The 15,617-nt window shown below is 62.6% G+C and overlaps 1 protein-coding gene across 1 annotated transcript; it reads right to left on the reverse strand.

Annotated features, from left to right (window-relative positions):
* Nucleotides 1–742: 742 nt before the first annotated feature.
* Nucleotides 743–13,727, reverse strand: GATA5 (GATA binding protein 5). Its single transcript, XM_002830507.5, has 7 exons — nucleotides 13,662–13,727; nucleotides 12,730–13,273; nucleotides 11,162–11,337; nucleotides 4,240–4,365; nucleotides 3,579–3,666; nucleotides 3,087–3,211; nucleotides 743–2,237 (listed from the first exon to the last, which is right to left on the reverse strand). Exons 2-7 carry the CDS (start codon nucleotides 13,250–13,252, stop codon nucleotides 2,082–2,084), a joined length of 1,194 nt encoding a protein of 397 aa, XP_002830553.2. The 5' UTR covers nucleotides 13,253–13,273; nucleotides 13,662–13,727; the 3' UTR covers nucleotides 743–2,081.
* Nucleotides 13,728–15,617: the final 1,890 nt, after the last annotated feature.

Consider the following 15,617-nt stretch of genomic DNA (forward strand, 5'->3'; position numbering starts at 1 on the left):
CCCAGACACTCCTCAGATCCCACGGAGCTGAAAATCTCCCAGCATGGCTCCCACTGCATGGGCTAGAATGAGGGGCCTTGCCTGAGTTCTCTCTTGAGCCAGGTCCAGTGGGGGGCAAGTGGCTGAGGAAGTTACTAGAGCTGCTCACAGCCCCCACCCCAGTGCCTAATAAGATGGAGGAGGTTGGGAGCAGACAGGGAAGGCTTCCAGGTGGAGGTGGGCTTGGCTAGGAGGAGGCTCTGAGCAGGGACGCAGCCTGTGGAAATGGAGGTGTTCACCAGCCCAGCCCCTCTGCTGCACCTCCGGGCCAGGCTCCAGGCCTGTTGAGCTCCACTGCCGAGCCTCACACCTGCCCTGCCTGGCACCCCTCTCCCAGCCGCTGGGGACCTGGGGGCACTGGTGGTCCTGAGCATCATCAGGGCCTGGAGATGTCCTCGAGGGCACCTGGGGGGACGCAGTGGACCGGGGATGTTTCAGAACGCAGAGGATAGCCGGAAATCGCTAGGAGGGTGGTGACCAGCAAGCAGGGCAGGGCTTGGAGACCCCACGGGTGATGGGCGGGGGGAGACGGGAGACCCCACGGGTGATGGGCGGGGGGAGACGGGAGACCCCACGGGTGATGGGCGGGGGGAGACGGGAGACCCCACGGGTGATGGGCGGGGGGAGACGGGAGAGCCCACGGGTGATGGGCGGGGGGAGACGGGAGACCCCACGGGTGATGGGCGGGGGGAAGGAGAGTGGGTGAGGTTCAAGGCTTTATTTCACTTTCCCTGTGCCTTCATTTGTCTCTTTTAGAAAAGATGACATCGCATAGAAATGGGGCTGGAAGAACTCTGGAGGGACAGTTTCAGGACAAATGGACACACTCCTGAAGCTGGTGCCAGACAACTGTTTTTCAATATGAGGTGGTGCGCTGGGGGTCTAGCTGGCTCACAATGTTAAAAATATTTTTGAATCAAATTGGAAGACTTAAAATCCAGGTTTCTGGCATTGCTGGAAAAATCAGGGCTTGTCGTTGAAGGGCAGCCGGACGGAGGTGAGGATGTGCTCCCCGCAGGGCGCTGTGGCTGCCTGCCCCGCTCCTCCGCTCCCTGTGGCCTCCCGACGTTACGTCACGGGCCATTCACAGCTGCGTCGGGCAGGTTGCCTCTCGCCAGCGTCACCCATTAAGGTATCATCCAACCCAGTGTGGAGGGGGCTTGCAAGAGAAAGAGGGGTCACTAACAATTCTCCTGGGACAAGAGACTAAACTGCGTGGCCCCAGATACGCCAGGACACGTGGCCACGTCGCCACCAGCCCCAACAGCGCTTGGATGGGTCAGGACAGGGCTACCAGACAATTCACTCTGCCTGTCAGAAATGGTCATGATACACAGATTCAGCTAGAACAAGGCCCTTTCCCATCCCCTCTGGAAAAACTGTCCAAACAAGTGCGTAAGTCTGTGATGACTGCAATATGAGCGGCTTCCCCTCGGCGGAATCCTGGCACCGTGCACGGCCCGCACTCCTATCCCTGGCAGTCCTGCACCCGTTGCGGGAAAAGTTCTCTGCACCACAGCTCCGTCTATCCATGTGGGCAATGAAGGACAGCCCCTCAGGAGGGGCCTCAGGAGGCCCATGTCCAGCTGCTCCCCTCATTCTTCTCCCCTGCTTGGCTTCAGGTGCTTCACTGGGAATCTTGGTTTTACACTGGGAGGTTGATTGTTTTTCCCCAACTGCTACAACTTGTAAACATATTGACGGTGAGCGTTGATGACGGAATTCAAGCTGGCGGCGGTGCCCTGCGTTGGCCTCCGCCGCAGGGGGCCAGTGTGGTCCGGAGCCTTGGGCCGCACCTGGGGAGTCCCTTGCTGTACGTGTGGTGGGAAGCTGAGCCCTTCCCTCACCAGCCTTCTTGCTCTGGGGCCCGACTGCCGTCTGTCCAGAAGGCCTCCCCACCACTGTGTGGAGACTCTAGGAGACCCAGTCTCTGGCTTGGGGGGCCTGCTGCTCTCTGCTATGCTGGAGCAAAGCAGGCACGGAGGTGACTCAGTGGGTGCTCTGTTCCGGGCTGTTCCCCTGACATGGGCTGGCCTGGGGACCTAGGCCAAGGCCAGCGCACACCAGGCCTCTTGGCGCAGAGCCCCGCTGAGGCCAGCCTGGGGGCTCAGGGCTGTGGAGGGGAAGGCAAAGTCCTCAGGCTCGAACTTGAACTCCAAGTGGCCGGGGGCAAGGGAGTCGTTCTCCTGGCCGGAGGCCTGCAGGGACAGGAGTGCGTGAGAATGCGGTGTGGGGCGTGGGGCGCGGGGCGTGGGGCGCGGGGCGCGGGGCGTGCGGCGTGGGGTGCGGGGCGTGCGGCGTGGGGTGTGAGAATGTGGTGTGGGGTGTGGGGCGTGGGGCGTGGGGCGTGGGGCGCGGGGCGTGCGGCGTGGGGTGCGGGGCGCGGGGTGTGAGAATGCGGCGTGGGGCGTGGGGCACGGGGCGCGGGGCGTGGGGCGCGGGACGCGGGGCGTGCGGCGTGGGGCGTGCGGCGTGGGGCGCGGGGCGCGGGGCGTGCGGCGTGGGGCGCGGGGCGTGAGAATGAGGCGTGGGGCGTGGGGCGTGGGGCGTGGGGCACGGGGCGTGCGGTGTGGGGCGTGGGGCGCGGGGCACGGGGCGTGGGACGTGGGGCGCGGGGTGCGGGGCGTGGGGCGTACGGCGCGGGGCGCGGGGCGTGGGGCGTGCGGCGTGGGGCGCGGGGTGCGGGGCGCGGGGTGTGAGAATGTGGCGTGGGGCGTGGGGCGTGGGGCATGGGGGGTTGGGGGTTGGAGGGCTGGGGGAAGCTGTGGCCTCTTAGGTCAGGAGCTCCCATGACCAGGATTTGCCGTTAGGGACCCCCTGATGCCCTGGAATGGCATGGGGGACGCCTCATGAGGCACTGGGGTTCCGCCCACATCTGGCACAGAGCCAGCTCTAGGGGAAGGGCCACCATACTGATGGCCAAAGGCGGCCGGTGTGTCCAGCCCACCTGCTGGAAGAGGCTCCCAGGGGCTCTGATGGGATCTGACTTGGCCAGGGAAGCACAGGGGCCCCAGCTCTGGGCACCCCACCCCAGCCCGCCCCCTTACCTGGGGGCCCGTGCCGGGCCCAGGGCACACTGGGGACTCCAGGCTGGGCTTGGCTTTCGAAGTGGCTGCTGAGCTGTCAGTGCTGCGGACAGCAGATGGGGAAGCCAAGGCATTCCTTGTGGATCCTGGAAGGGAAGAGTGGGTGTTTACAGAGGGGTCAGGTGTGGCCTCACTTCCCCTTCCTGCCATGTAGCCAGGTCTCCTCTGGCCCTGGCCCAGAGAGGTTTGGAGACTCCTCACGGTCACACTGCAGGCGTGGGTGGTGGGGCCGGGCATGGCTTCCTTGGCCCCACCTCTGCCCCTGCTGCCCACATGCCGTCGCCACCCTGGCACCCCACACCCCTCCAGCAAGGTCACCACAGGGCAGAGCTAGGGGCATTTGGACTTCCAGAGGACCGTGCTTGAACCAAACACACAGCTCTCATGACGGAACCGGGGGCACTGAAGGCCACCCTGCAGGAGGGGGGCTGACCGCGGGGCCTGGCCACGCACCTGAGGAGCCCCTGGCCTTGGCGATGGTCTTTGGCTTCCGCTTCCGCGTCTGGATGCTCTCCTTCTTCATAGCCAGAGGCCGCGGCACCTGGCAGGGGTGGCGAGGGTGGAGGCTGGTCCCATCGCTGCTCACCCTGGGCCCCTTGCACAGCACCCCCTCATTCCAGCCCCCCAGAGCCGGTCACTCCTGAAGCTGGCTGTGTCCTCACAGCCCTGGTGGGTCAGCTGCCAGCTGGGCTGGGTGAGGGGGAGCCCGTGGAGCTGGATGCCCATCCCACCGTCCGACAGAGCTGCCAGGGGCCAGAAGGCACCAGGGGTGCCCAGAGGGCGGGAGCAGTGTCCTTGTCTGGCCCAGGCTGAATGGCTGTGGTGAGCCTCAGTCAGCGCGTCTGTGCCGTGAGTGTAATAGGAATAGCCCGGGCCCCCGGGGGTGGTGCTGCTGTCGGCCGGGACATGTGTGTAAAACAGCCCAGGGTCCAATAGCCATCCTGCCGGCTCCTCCCCAGCCTCTTGGTCTGGGAGTGGGGAGGGCGCTCGCTAGGAGGCTGGACAGGGGCCTCCCCGCCCTGCCCCGGGCACCACACTCACCCCGTGCAGCTTCATGTAGAGGCCGCAGGCATTGCACACGGGCTCCCCGCCCTGCCCCGGGGACCACACTCACCCCGTGCAGCTTCATGTAGAGTCCGCAGGCATTGCACACAGGCTCCCCCTCCGAGTTCCGCCGCCACAGCGTGGTGTTGGTCGTGTGGCAGTTGGTGCAGCAGAGGCCGGCGCGGCGGGACGAGGACTGTGGGGGCAAGGGAGACTGGAGTGAGCCCCAGGCCGGGTGTGCGGCTGGAGCAGGGGGACGGAAGCGAGACTCAGGTTGGCCTTGCGGCCACGCAGAACCCAGTGAGAAGGTGTTTGGAGCATGAAGGTTGTGAGCTCTGCAATGGACCCACCTGGCAGCTCTGCCTGGACATGCTCTCGAGCCCTGGGAAAGGTAACTTTACCTTCCTGGGCCTCAGTTTCCCCCCCAGTAAAAAGGGGGTGATAACAGACCCACCACAGGCCAGTTGTGGGGTTCAGAGCCCGTGGGGGCCAGGCACCTAGACATGGCAATGGTTTTCCTGTTGTCCCTTTTAGCACCAACCCTGCGCCTGGACCCCACGATTCTGCAGTGGAGCAGCACTCCAAGGCCACAGGGCTGCCCGGAGGCCAGGACACAGCAAGCATCAGGGCCTGTGGTCCCCCTGGACACCTGCCTCCCAGGCCGGGGGGCCCCACCGGACACAGGTTGAGGGCTCTGGGTCCCACCTGCCTATGTCTCCCCATTGCTGTGCACTGCGCCTGGTGTTGGAGCAAGATTGGACCCATCTGGAACCTTCCAGAGGCTCCAACATTGCCTCCCTCCTTCTTGTGGCCCTCAGTAGAGACTGACCCCCAATCTGGCAGACCCGGGTCCAATCAGAGGTCCCGAGCCTCCAGGGCCCCAGTCTGTGAGCTCAGTTGGGGCTCAGGAATCTGAACCGAGGGAGGCCTGGGAGGCTCGGAGCTGGCTGCCTGGGGAGTCCCTGTTGAAGGCGGACCAGGGGCCTCCCACCAGCTCAAGCCAGCCTTTCTCCCACTGGCCTCACAGGTTGGTGCTTGGAGGGTGGTGGTGTTTGGGAGCTCCAGCCCAGGGCCCCAGAGGCACCTCAGACTTGAAGCCCTTTCCCGAATCTCAGAGCACAGCTCTGCTGGTGGCACCACCCTTCCCAGCCACCTGTCCCCAGACGTGGTTCTCCCCGGGGGGCTGCTGTTTCTACCCCCAGCCCCTACCCTGACCCCATCGGTCCCCCTCCCTCAGGTTGCACAGCCCCTGCCTGATCCAGGTCCCCGGCCTCTCTTGCCAGGATCACAGTGGTGGCTCTGCAGGAGCTCTGTCCTGCCCTCCCGGCGGCAGCCAGGGCCAGACGATCAGTGTGCCTCAGGCACAGGACGCAGCCCATGAGGACGCAGCCCCCACACTCAAAGCCATGCCCCCAGATTCTCTAGCCAGGACAGAGCCAGAGAGCAGTCACAAGTGAGCCAGCTACACTAGGGGAAAAGAATCCATCCTGGACGAGGGCTGAGTGGACCCAGCCAGCCTCAGCTTCCCCGCCTGTGTCTGTTACTTACGTGAGCAGATGCAGCCAGCCTCAGTTTTCCTGTCTGTTACAGCCCACCTCGGTTTCCCCATCTGTTACAGCCCTCTATGAGCAGACACAGCCAGCCTCAGCTTCCCTGTCTGTTACAGCCCTGTATGAGCAGACACAGCCAGCCTCGGCTTCCCTGTCTGTTACAGCCCACCTCGGTTTCCCCATCTGTTACAGCCCTCTATGAGCAGACACAGCCAGCCTCGGCTTCCCCGTCTGTTACAGCCTGCCTCGGTTTCCCCATCTGTTACTGCCACGAGCAGACACAGCCAGCCTCGGTTTCCCTGTCTGTTATAGCCTGCCTCAGTTTCCCTGTCTGTTACTGCCATTAGCAGACACAGCCAGCCTCGGTTTCCCCATCTGTTATAGCCTGCCTCAGTTTCCCCATCTGTTACTGCCCTCTATGATCAGATGAGGGCCGGCCTTGCTGACCATCTCCTGCCTACCCTCCCCCCAGGCTGCTGCCAAGGGCACAGGCCGCCCTGTCAAAGGCCTGAGTGGGAGAGTGGGGGCCTCCCTGCAGCCCTGAGCACCAGCCAGCCCCCAAACTCAAGGCCTCCTCGACCCCCAGCCACAGCTGCCAAAGGCTCTGGGAATGCTGCCCCTGCTTCATCTGGGGCCAGGCCTCCTGTCTCCAGGCAGGACCCTGTCCTGAGCTCCATGACAAAGGGGCAGAAAGGAAAGGAGGGGGCCAGGCCAGTGAGGCTGGGGAGGCTTGAGAGGTGCCTCAGCTTGCATCTCCTGGCCTGACTGGGGAGGACAATGTCTCCCATCCTGGGCCGACAGCATCCAGCCACTCAGGGTCTCCAGTGGTCTCTCTGCGGGGATGCTGGGAGTGAGACTTGTGCTCACGCTGGAGGGCCCAGCCCAGGCCCCAGCAGAGCTGGAAGGGAGACGGTGCCTGGTCCCAGCTGGATGGTGGGCACCCTACGTGCAGGAGCAATTGAGGTCACCCAGGGCCCCCAGCTGGTGTCTCTCCCTGGGATGCCCCCCGCCACACCCTGACGGGTCTAGAAGCAGCTACTGTTACTGGACAGGATTTGAGTCTGGTCCAGCCTCCCTCTCTTCTATCCTCATCAGGTGCCAGGTGCTCTGGCTGCTTTCTTGGTGGCCTCAGGCCACTGTCCAGCATGAGGCACGGTCTCCTTCCCACCTCTCGGACACCCACCCATCCGTCTGTCTTCCTGAAGTGGAAAGAAATCTCCCCCAGGGCTGCGAGACGGATCGACCCAGCATGCCTAGGTAAATGTGAATTTCTGATACATGATGAATCCTTTGTCTCCTGCAGTATTTGGGACATGAGTGCTAAAATATTTGTGTTTATTTGAAATCACATGGAACCGTATGTGGCCTGGAGTTTATTTGCTGACTCCCTCCTTGTGCCCCAGCAGTCTCTGCCTTCAGACTGAGGGGCATCCATGGCCCAAGGCCCGTCCTCTTCCCTGAACTGGCGGGACCCTCGGGTCTGGGACCGGCCATCGCCCCTTAGCACACACAGATAGGGGTGCACACACATGAGCACACTCCACATGTCCCCCCACAGCTGCCAGCATGCCCCGACGGAGCCACGTCTGAGACACGGGTTGTGGAGAGAAACAAGGTGGGGCGCGCAGGATGTGTGTGGGTTGGGACAGCCCCCAGCAGTGGGCACGCCCCTCACCTGCACCCCTGCGAGTGCCAGGGAAACACCTGGAACCCACCTTGAATGTTTTCACAGTGAGCATGTTTCATGTCTATCAAATTAAGAAAATGGAAAAAACATGGACCTCACAACACTTTTCAAAGTGCATCTTCACCTACCCTTTCCTAAATCTTCACCAGATTGCCATTGTACGGGTGGGAGACTGAGGCTCAGAGGAGCTGCGGGACCAGAGGAAACTGGAGAGGCCCAGGGTGGACAGAACCGCCCCCCTTGGCCAGATACTTCGGGGACACGCTCCCAGCAGCTTGCCCGCGCTGGGGCTCCCTGTGCCACCATACCTCGACAATGCCTTCATCTGTCCCCTCCTCACTACCCAACAAGCAGCCTGGCCTGGCCACGCTCAGCACCCTGCCCCCCAGGCCTCTCTCCTGGCCGCATTTTGTTTTTCTTTTTTGTCAATTCTTTTCAAAAGAAATCAGACTTCAAAGCCTGCTTGCGCGCAGCAGAGCCGCTCTAAGCACCAGGCCCTGTGTGCATCTGAGACATCCAAATAAATCAGGCTCTGGGCAGGGCTGGGCCCGGGCCGGTGCTGGCGGAAATTCAAGGAGGGCGGGAGGGGGAAGGAGGTTCGAGCCTGGCTTGGAGGGACGAAGTGCACATGCCGGGAAACACTTCGGAGTAAAGGTGCAGGTCACAGCGACCCGCAGCGCAGCAGCCTCCTCTGAGATGGAAGACTGGGCCGTGGACAACCAGAGGCTGCTGTGCCGCAGAGTCTGAGCCTTGGGGACGGGTAAGTGGCTGGGATGTCTCCAATTCAAAAGGGGAGATGCAGTAAGCACTTGATACAGTGCCCATGCCCCTTGCTGGCTGAGGACAAACTGACTTGGGGACGTGGGTCTGTGAGGGGCTCGAAGGAAGGAAACCCTGGGGTTGGGTGGGTGTTAGGTGCCTGACTCCAGGTAAGGACCAGGCTTGCTTAGCGGGAAGGGACGCTTGGCTCCATGCGACACTGGGCTACTTCCTGGAGCTGGTGCCAGAGGTGGCCCTGGGCTAGGAGGTCTGCTGTCCGCACTGCCCTTGGCTGCCGGGCCCCAGGCTTCAGCCGGGGCTTCATCGTTCTTGGGGGTGGGCTGCTTGAGGCCCAAGAGCTCCCAACTGTGTCCACGCACAGAGCCAGACCATGGGGAGAGGACACGGTGGTCCCCACCCTCCGAGGCCTCTGATATTGGCAAGATGGACAGTAAACAGGGTCCTCCCCCAGGAGGCACCCCAAAGCCCACCCTGCATCCCCCAGACCAGGGAATGGAGGCCTCATCACACCAAGGGTCCCCATCAGCCCATCCCCAGAGCCAAGGCCGAAGCACACAACACCAGCTAATTTAATCTTCACAGCAAGGCGTGAACGGTTCCAAGTTCCTCTCCCCACTTCTCACATGAGGAGACAAAGGCTCAAAGAGCTGGGGAACTGTCTACGAGATGCCCCAGCCCAGGAGTCTGGGATCCAACTGGACACAGGTATTGCCCAGCTGGAAGACCCAGGGCAGGGCAGCAGGAGGGGCTCCCTCCTAGCAGCTCCTCCTGACACCAGTGTGTCCTGGTGCCCAGTTCAAGGCCTGGCAGGGGGAGAGTGGATACAGCCAGAGGAGGGGCAGCCCTTTGCATGAGTGAGGGTGGGGAAGGGACGTCTGGGCTGCAGTCTCACAGGAGCTGGGCTGAGCTCCCTACCACTTCTCTTTTTAAAAAAAATTAATTGAATCTAACTTAAGAAATTAATTTAATTTAACTTAAAATGTAATTGAATTAAAGAGAACAGAAGTTATTTCAACTACAATTTTTTTTTTTTTTTTTTTTTTTTTGTGATGAGGTCTTGCTCTGTTGCCCAGGCTGGAGTGCAGCGGTGCCATCTCGGCTCATTGCAGCCTCAGCCTCTCAGCTCAAAAGATCCTCCTGCCTCAGCCTCTCAAGTAGCTGGGATCATGGGTGTGTGCCATCGTGACTGGCTAACTTTTAAATTTTTTGTAGAGACCTGGTCTCCCTATGTTGCCCAAGCTGGTTTCAAACTCCTGGGCTCAAGTGATCCTGCTGCCTTAGCCTCCCAAAGTGCTGGGATTACAGGCATGAGCCATTGCACAGGACCAATTTATTTATTTTTAGAGACAGAGTCTCCCTCTGTTGCCCAGGCTGGAGTGCAGTGGTGTGATCATAGCTTACTATACCCTTGAACTCTTGGACTCAAGTGATCATCCTGCTTCAGCCTCCTGAGTAGCTGGGACCACAGGTGTGTGCTACCATGTCTGACTAATCTATTTTTTTTTTAATTTTTAGTGGAGATGGGTTCTTGCTATGTTGCCCAGGCTGGTCTCGAACTCCTGAGCTTAAGCAATCCTCCTGCCTCAGCCTTCCAAAATTCTGGGACTATAGGTATGAGCCACCGTGCCTGGCCCCTACCCCTTCTTCACCTCAATGGTTAACCCCTCAGTGAGGACCACATGGACACCAGGCTGGAACAGCACACCTGCGAGCACAGGCATAGTCACAGAAGCAAACAAGCCAACAGGGGGATGGACTCCTAGGAGCCTTCCCTCCGAGAGGCAGGCACAGGAGGAGGCTGGGCCTGCAGAGCCCCAGGCCCTAGGCCAGCTCCAAGGAAGAAAAGTGACGGCCGCCCCCGGCCTGTGGTCCTGCTTCCCACCACCAGCTCCACTGGGACCTCCCACGCTCAGGTCCTGGTCCCCCATAGCCCAGGGCCCCAGGATTTCCCCTCAGCCTGTAACTGAGGAATGTACAGAGCTGCACCGGCACAGGGCGCGAATCCAGGCATCTAGAACAGCCACCCCGCAGGACAGCGGCAGGAGGGCTGGCCTCCACCCAGGGTGACGGCGGGAACTGGCTGATCGACCCCACGTGGAATCCACCCCACCAGCAGAGGAGGGCTTGGTGCCCAGGAACATACCCTTGCTCAGCCTTCTGACCCAGGGGCCACTGTGGCCTCCTCAATTTTAGATAACTTGCAAATGACATCAACACCCCAAATCCTTATTTGTAAAATTACTTGAAAGTAAAGGTTTGCCTGGGAAAACGTATAGAACAAAGTAACTTTCAGCTTCTTCCAGCCTCTGGGGACTGTGCCCTGCCTGAGGCAAAAGTCCGGGCTCCAGAGTCCCCCACTCCCTGCTCAGCCACAAGCCAGGAAGAACCAAAAGTGAAAACAAGTTTTGCCCATGAGGCAGAGGACAGGCATAAACCTGATGTCCCTGCGGTCCCTGAAATATGGGTAGAAAGTGCTCCCCGAGGGGACTACAGACACAAAGACTCTCCAATTTCAGATTTCAAGGCCCTTCAATCAAGTATCCAGCAGCCACCTTCCCAGGTAGGGTCACCTTGAGGCCTCCGAGACAGGGCCAGGCCACAGCCAGCCACCACCGACTCATAGGGCTGAGCTCCTGGCTCCTGGCAGCAGCTCTTCCTGGACCCAGCACTGAGCTGAGCCCGGCTGACACCGTTGCTCCAGAGCCTGGGCTCCTGGCCCCCAGAGCGCTCCCAGGGCTGGGCGCTATGAGCTGGTGGCCCCTGGCATCCCCACTGGGGTCCCCTGCCCTGCCCTGGGCACTCTCAGAGAAGACCTGAGCCAGCCTGACCTGACTCACCAGGGTGGGCATCCAGGCTGTTTTTGGCACACTCCCCTACCCCCACCCCAGGGGCTCTGGTGTCGCCTGGGTGGATTGCAAAATGTCCCCTCGGGGGAGCACTGCGCCCAGGCGCCGCTCTGTCCAGCCCGAACTCACCAGGCGCTTCTGGGGCCGAACGAGCGGCCGGTTGACTCCGTTCATCTTGTGGTAGAGGCCGCAGGCATTGCACAGGTAGTGGCCGGTGCCATCTCGGCGCCACAGTGGTGTGGACAGGGCCCCGCAGTTGACACACTCACGACCCTCACCCGGGAACTCCTCCAAGAAGTCGGACACTGAGGGGACAGGCAGCTGGTGGGTCCCAGCCCTCCCTTCCCCAGGAGCCTGGCGGCTTTCATCAGACAAATAAATTTAAGGCACAAATTTTGTGCCTTAAATGTATTTTATTTTAAAATTTATTTGCTTACTTAATCTTATTTTTAAATTTTTAATTCACATATGATAAAATTCGCTAGGGTTGGTTTTTCAAGGATGGGGTGTTAATAAACAGAACCTGAAGACAGACACCTGGGACTCCCGGCTCCGGGACCAGGGGCCAGCACTGGCCTCTGCCTGTTTGACCTGCTGAGAAAGCAGGGTGTCTACACTGGCGGGGGAGGTGGATGAAGGGGTGTCTACACTGGCAGGGGAGGGATGAAGGGGCTTTATCTGGCAGACACTCTTGGGCTCCCCTGGGCTCTCCTGGGAACGCTAACCCCGCTGTCCTCCTGTTCTGCAAAGCGGGTCCATGACAGGGGTGGGGGGTCGGGAGGGTGGAGGAGGTGTCTTCTGTCAGCTTGTCTGTGGTCGCAACCAGTGTCCTTCCTTTAGAAGGCCAGCCCCGCCTCACAGCCCCCTGGGGCCGGGCTTCGCACACTGTGCGGCTGGGGGTGGAGGTCTTCCTGGTCCCCTCCAGGCCCGGCCCGGCGCCGGCGCGAGGGAGGCCCGGGCGCCGAGTGGGGGTGGGGCAGGGATCAATCATCGCCCCGCCGGGGGTGGGCGCCAGCAGCGGGGCTGTCCAGGGAGGCGGGGGCCAGGGGTCCTGCGGCTGCGGCTGCGCCCGCTTCCTGCGCCAAAGGGCCTGCGGGGTCCCAAAGGCAGCTCCGGAGCTGGGTGTCGAGGCCTCCAAGGCCCCGGAGGGACGGGATGGGCCCCTGCGGAGCTCAGAGGCGCCGCCTTCGCCAGAAAGTGACTACGCTGCAACCGGGAAGAGCCGCTCCCTTCACAGGCCGAGAATCCGATTCTCCAAACTGATACTCGGGAAGCGACTGAAACCAGGTCTCAAATTAAAATAAGTAAACATCCTAGAACCGAGACGAACGTGGCCACTTAAATAAACCGGTGTTTTGGACTTTATAAAAATCGTTTCCAAAACTTTTCAAAAAAACAAAAACAAAAACAAAAACAAAAACGATTAACTATTGAGGCTCTACATTGGCACAATCCGGAATGCTGTTTGGAAATAGATGTTCCTTCTCATTGACAGGTTAAAACAGAATTCTGGATGGGTGTTTCTCGTGCGGGGTGTTACCCAGGTTTACTCGTCTCGCCCCGGGGCTGCTGGTGTCGCTCCTGGCAGGGAGGCTCGGACCGTGGGGGAGGATGAGGGGAGCGTTTCGCAGGGTGCGGGTTTGCACCCGGATTCGGCCAGCTCCTGGGCCCCGACACTGTGGAGCCCCCGCACTCACCGAAGGTGGGCCTGCGGCCTGGGAGGCCGTGCAGGACGCTGCCATCGAAGGGCCCGGCAGTCCAGGACTGGGCCACGTCGGGGCTCACGTAGGCCGGGTAGGTGGCGGAGTACGAGGTCCCCACTGGCCGCCCAAGCGGGGCCGCGAACTGTTCTCGAGGCAACAGCGCGCCCTGGTAGGTGCTGCCGTCTCGGCCCCCCGCGCTGCCGCCGCTGCCGGGCCCCGAGGGGCTGTGCGCGAAAGGGAAGACGGTGGCCCCGGGCGGGTGCGCGGCTGGCGGGTGCGGGCTGCCCGGGCCGAAGGCCGACGAATCCGCGGTGGCGGTCTGCGCCCAGCCGGGGCGCGCAGCGAGCTCGGGGGACTGCGGGCTCGGCTCACACCCGGACAGGTAGGACAGCATCGAGGGGACGCGCGCCGGCTGCACAAACATCGGAGAGCCGGCGCCCGGAGCGTGCAGGAAGGAGCCCGAGTCGGCGTAGGCGGCCTGGCTGGGGCTCGCGGCCAGCGCCAGGCTCTGGTACATCCTCCCAGGCGTGGTGTTGACCTGCAGAGAAGAGGGACAGGTGTGGAGGTCACGGGAGCTGTGCGCCCTCCGCCAGCGCCCGAGCTTGTGCCGGGCAGGTGCCGCCGCTTCGGGCAGCGCTTCCCAGTCCCCAGCCCTAGACGTTCGCGGGGCGGGTCCCCGAACCCGAGGGAGAGGAACCGTGGGGATGGGAGCGGCCAGCGCGTCATCCCCGGGGCAGTCATAACGCCGAGCCCAACCTCCTCCCCGACCGGGCCTCGGAGGTCCCCGGGGTGAGCTCGGTGGGGGCCTGGGAAGGACGGGCCTGGCGCGGCCGCAGGACGCAGGACCTGGAGAGCGGGGCCTCGCCGCGCCGGGAGGGGCCGGGTGGAGAGGGGCGCGCGGCTGCAGCCCGGGCTGGAGCACTTACCAGCGGGCAGGGAGGGCGGGAGGGCACGGCGGTGGCGGTGGGTCGGCGACCGGCGGGCCGAAGACTGGAAGCCCGGGCCGGTGATGCTCCGCAGCCCCCTCCGCGCCGCCCCGGCCCGCCCCCGCCGCGCCGCCCCTTCCCTCCCCGCGCCCGCCCCTCCTTCCCCGCGGGGTCAGCGCTGGGGCTCGGGCCGCAGAGCCACGTGACCCGGGCAGGCCCTGCTCGCGGGGCTTGGCGACAAGGACGCACGACACGGGGCGGCCAGCGCGGATCCCGGACCAGTGCAGCTAGACAGGCGGGCCGAGGGCTTCGTGGGCCCCGGGGAGTCGGGCGCAGAGACTTCTCCAAGTTTGTGCGAGTCCCGAGCCCTCTTTCTCCCTGCCCGGGCCCCCGCCGAAGGCTGGCCTAAAGACGGGCTCCGTGTCTGGTGGCTGAGTCGGTGATCCCGGCCCCGCTCACCGATGGACACGCGGCGGTGGAACCCCGTGGGCCCCCTCGTTGCGTGGCCGCACCCGGGGCTCGGTGCAGGGAACCGGCTTCCATAGGGACGGCCCGGCTCGGGTCGCTGGACTGGGACGGGGTGCACTGGCGGGAGCCCCGCGATTTCCTCGGTTTCTGAGCAAGCGGGGCCACGAGGCTCGGGGTCCCAGTGGGAGGTGAGCAGGGTCCAGCCTCTAAGGCCCGATCTGGGTGCCAGGCTCGAAGGCCCCAACCCCGGTGGGGCTCTCAGCCGGCTCTGGGGGACTCGGGAAGAGTTTCCTCCAGGCGCCAGAAATGCGGGGGGGGGGGGGGGCGGGTAGGAAGCGACCAAGGTCAGGGAACCGTGTCCCGCTCGCACTCACGGTGAGGGCTGCATGGAGGCGTCGCTGCCGCGGAACAGCTCCGCAGGCTGCGGGAAACGGAACGGCGGGCTTGGAGCACACAGGGTGGACCCAGGCTTGGCGGCCATGAAAGTTTTCCTTCCTTCCTCCCTGCTTCCCTTCCTCCCTCCCTCCCTCCTTCCTTCCTTCCTTCTTTCCCTCCCTCCTTCCTTCCTTCCTTCTTTCCCTCCCTCCCTCCCTCCCTCCCTTCTTTCCTTCTTTCCCTCCCTCCTTTCCTTCCTTCGCTCCCTCCCTCCTTCCTTCCTTCCTTCCTTCCTTCTTTCCCTCCCTCCCTCCCTCCCTCCTTCCTTCCTTCCTTCCTTCTTTCCCTCCCTCCCTTCCTCCCTCCTTCCTTCCTTCCTTCCTTCGTTCTTTCCCTCCCTCCCTCCCTCCCTCCTTCCTTCCTTCCTTCCTTCCTTCTTTCCCTCCCTCCCTCCCTCCCTCCCTCCTTCCTTCCTTCCTTCCTTTCGCGGAGTCTCGCTCTGTCGCCCAGGCTGGAGTGCAGCGGCACGATCTGAGCTCACTGCCTCCCGGGTTCAAGCGATTCTCCTGCCTCAGCTTCCTGAGTAGCTAGGACTACAGGCACCCGACACCATACCCGGCTAATTTTTGTATTTTTGGTAGAGACGGGGTTTCACCATGTTGGTCAGGCTGGTCTCATCGAGCTCCTGACCTCAGATGATCCGCCCGCCTCGGCCTCCCAAAGTGCTGGGATCACAGGCGGCAGCCACCGCATGAAGTTTTCCTTGCAGAAACGGGCCCTCAGCTCCTGTCAGTCAGGGCTCAGAGAGGACGCTGGCTTCTCTCCTTGGTGGAGGGTGAAGACCCGGGAAGGCAGGAAGGCGGCGGTGTGGGGCCGTCGGGGTGGGAGTCACTGGATCCCCCCCCACGGGGGTCTGGACGGCCCTCGCTGTCCATCCGGGGAGAGCTGGGGTGCCCCACATGCACCCTTATTCCTGGCCTTTCCTCTTCGTCCACAGCAGATAAGGATTCAGGGTGCTTGTGGAGGCGCCCAGGGTCTCTGCCTCTGGGAAGGCAGCAGGCTGAAGCCCCTGGTCTGTGGTGGCCTGGGGACCCCACAGACGGTTCCGTGGCA

This window comes from Pongo abelii, chromosome 21, assembly GCF_028885655.2.
Source record: "Pongo abelii isolate AG06213 chromosome 21, NHGRI_mPonAbe1-v2.0_pri, whole genome shotgun sequence".
NCBI classification, from domain to species: domain Eukaryota; kingdom Metazoa; phylum Chordata; class Mammalia; order Primates; family Hominidae; genus Pongo; species Pongo abelii.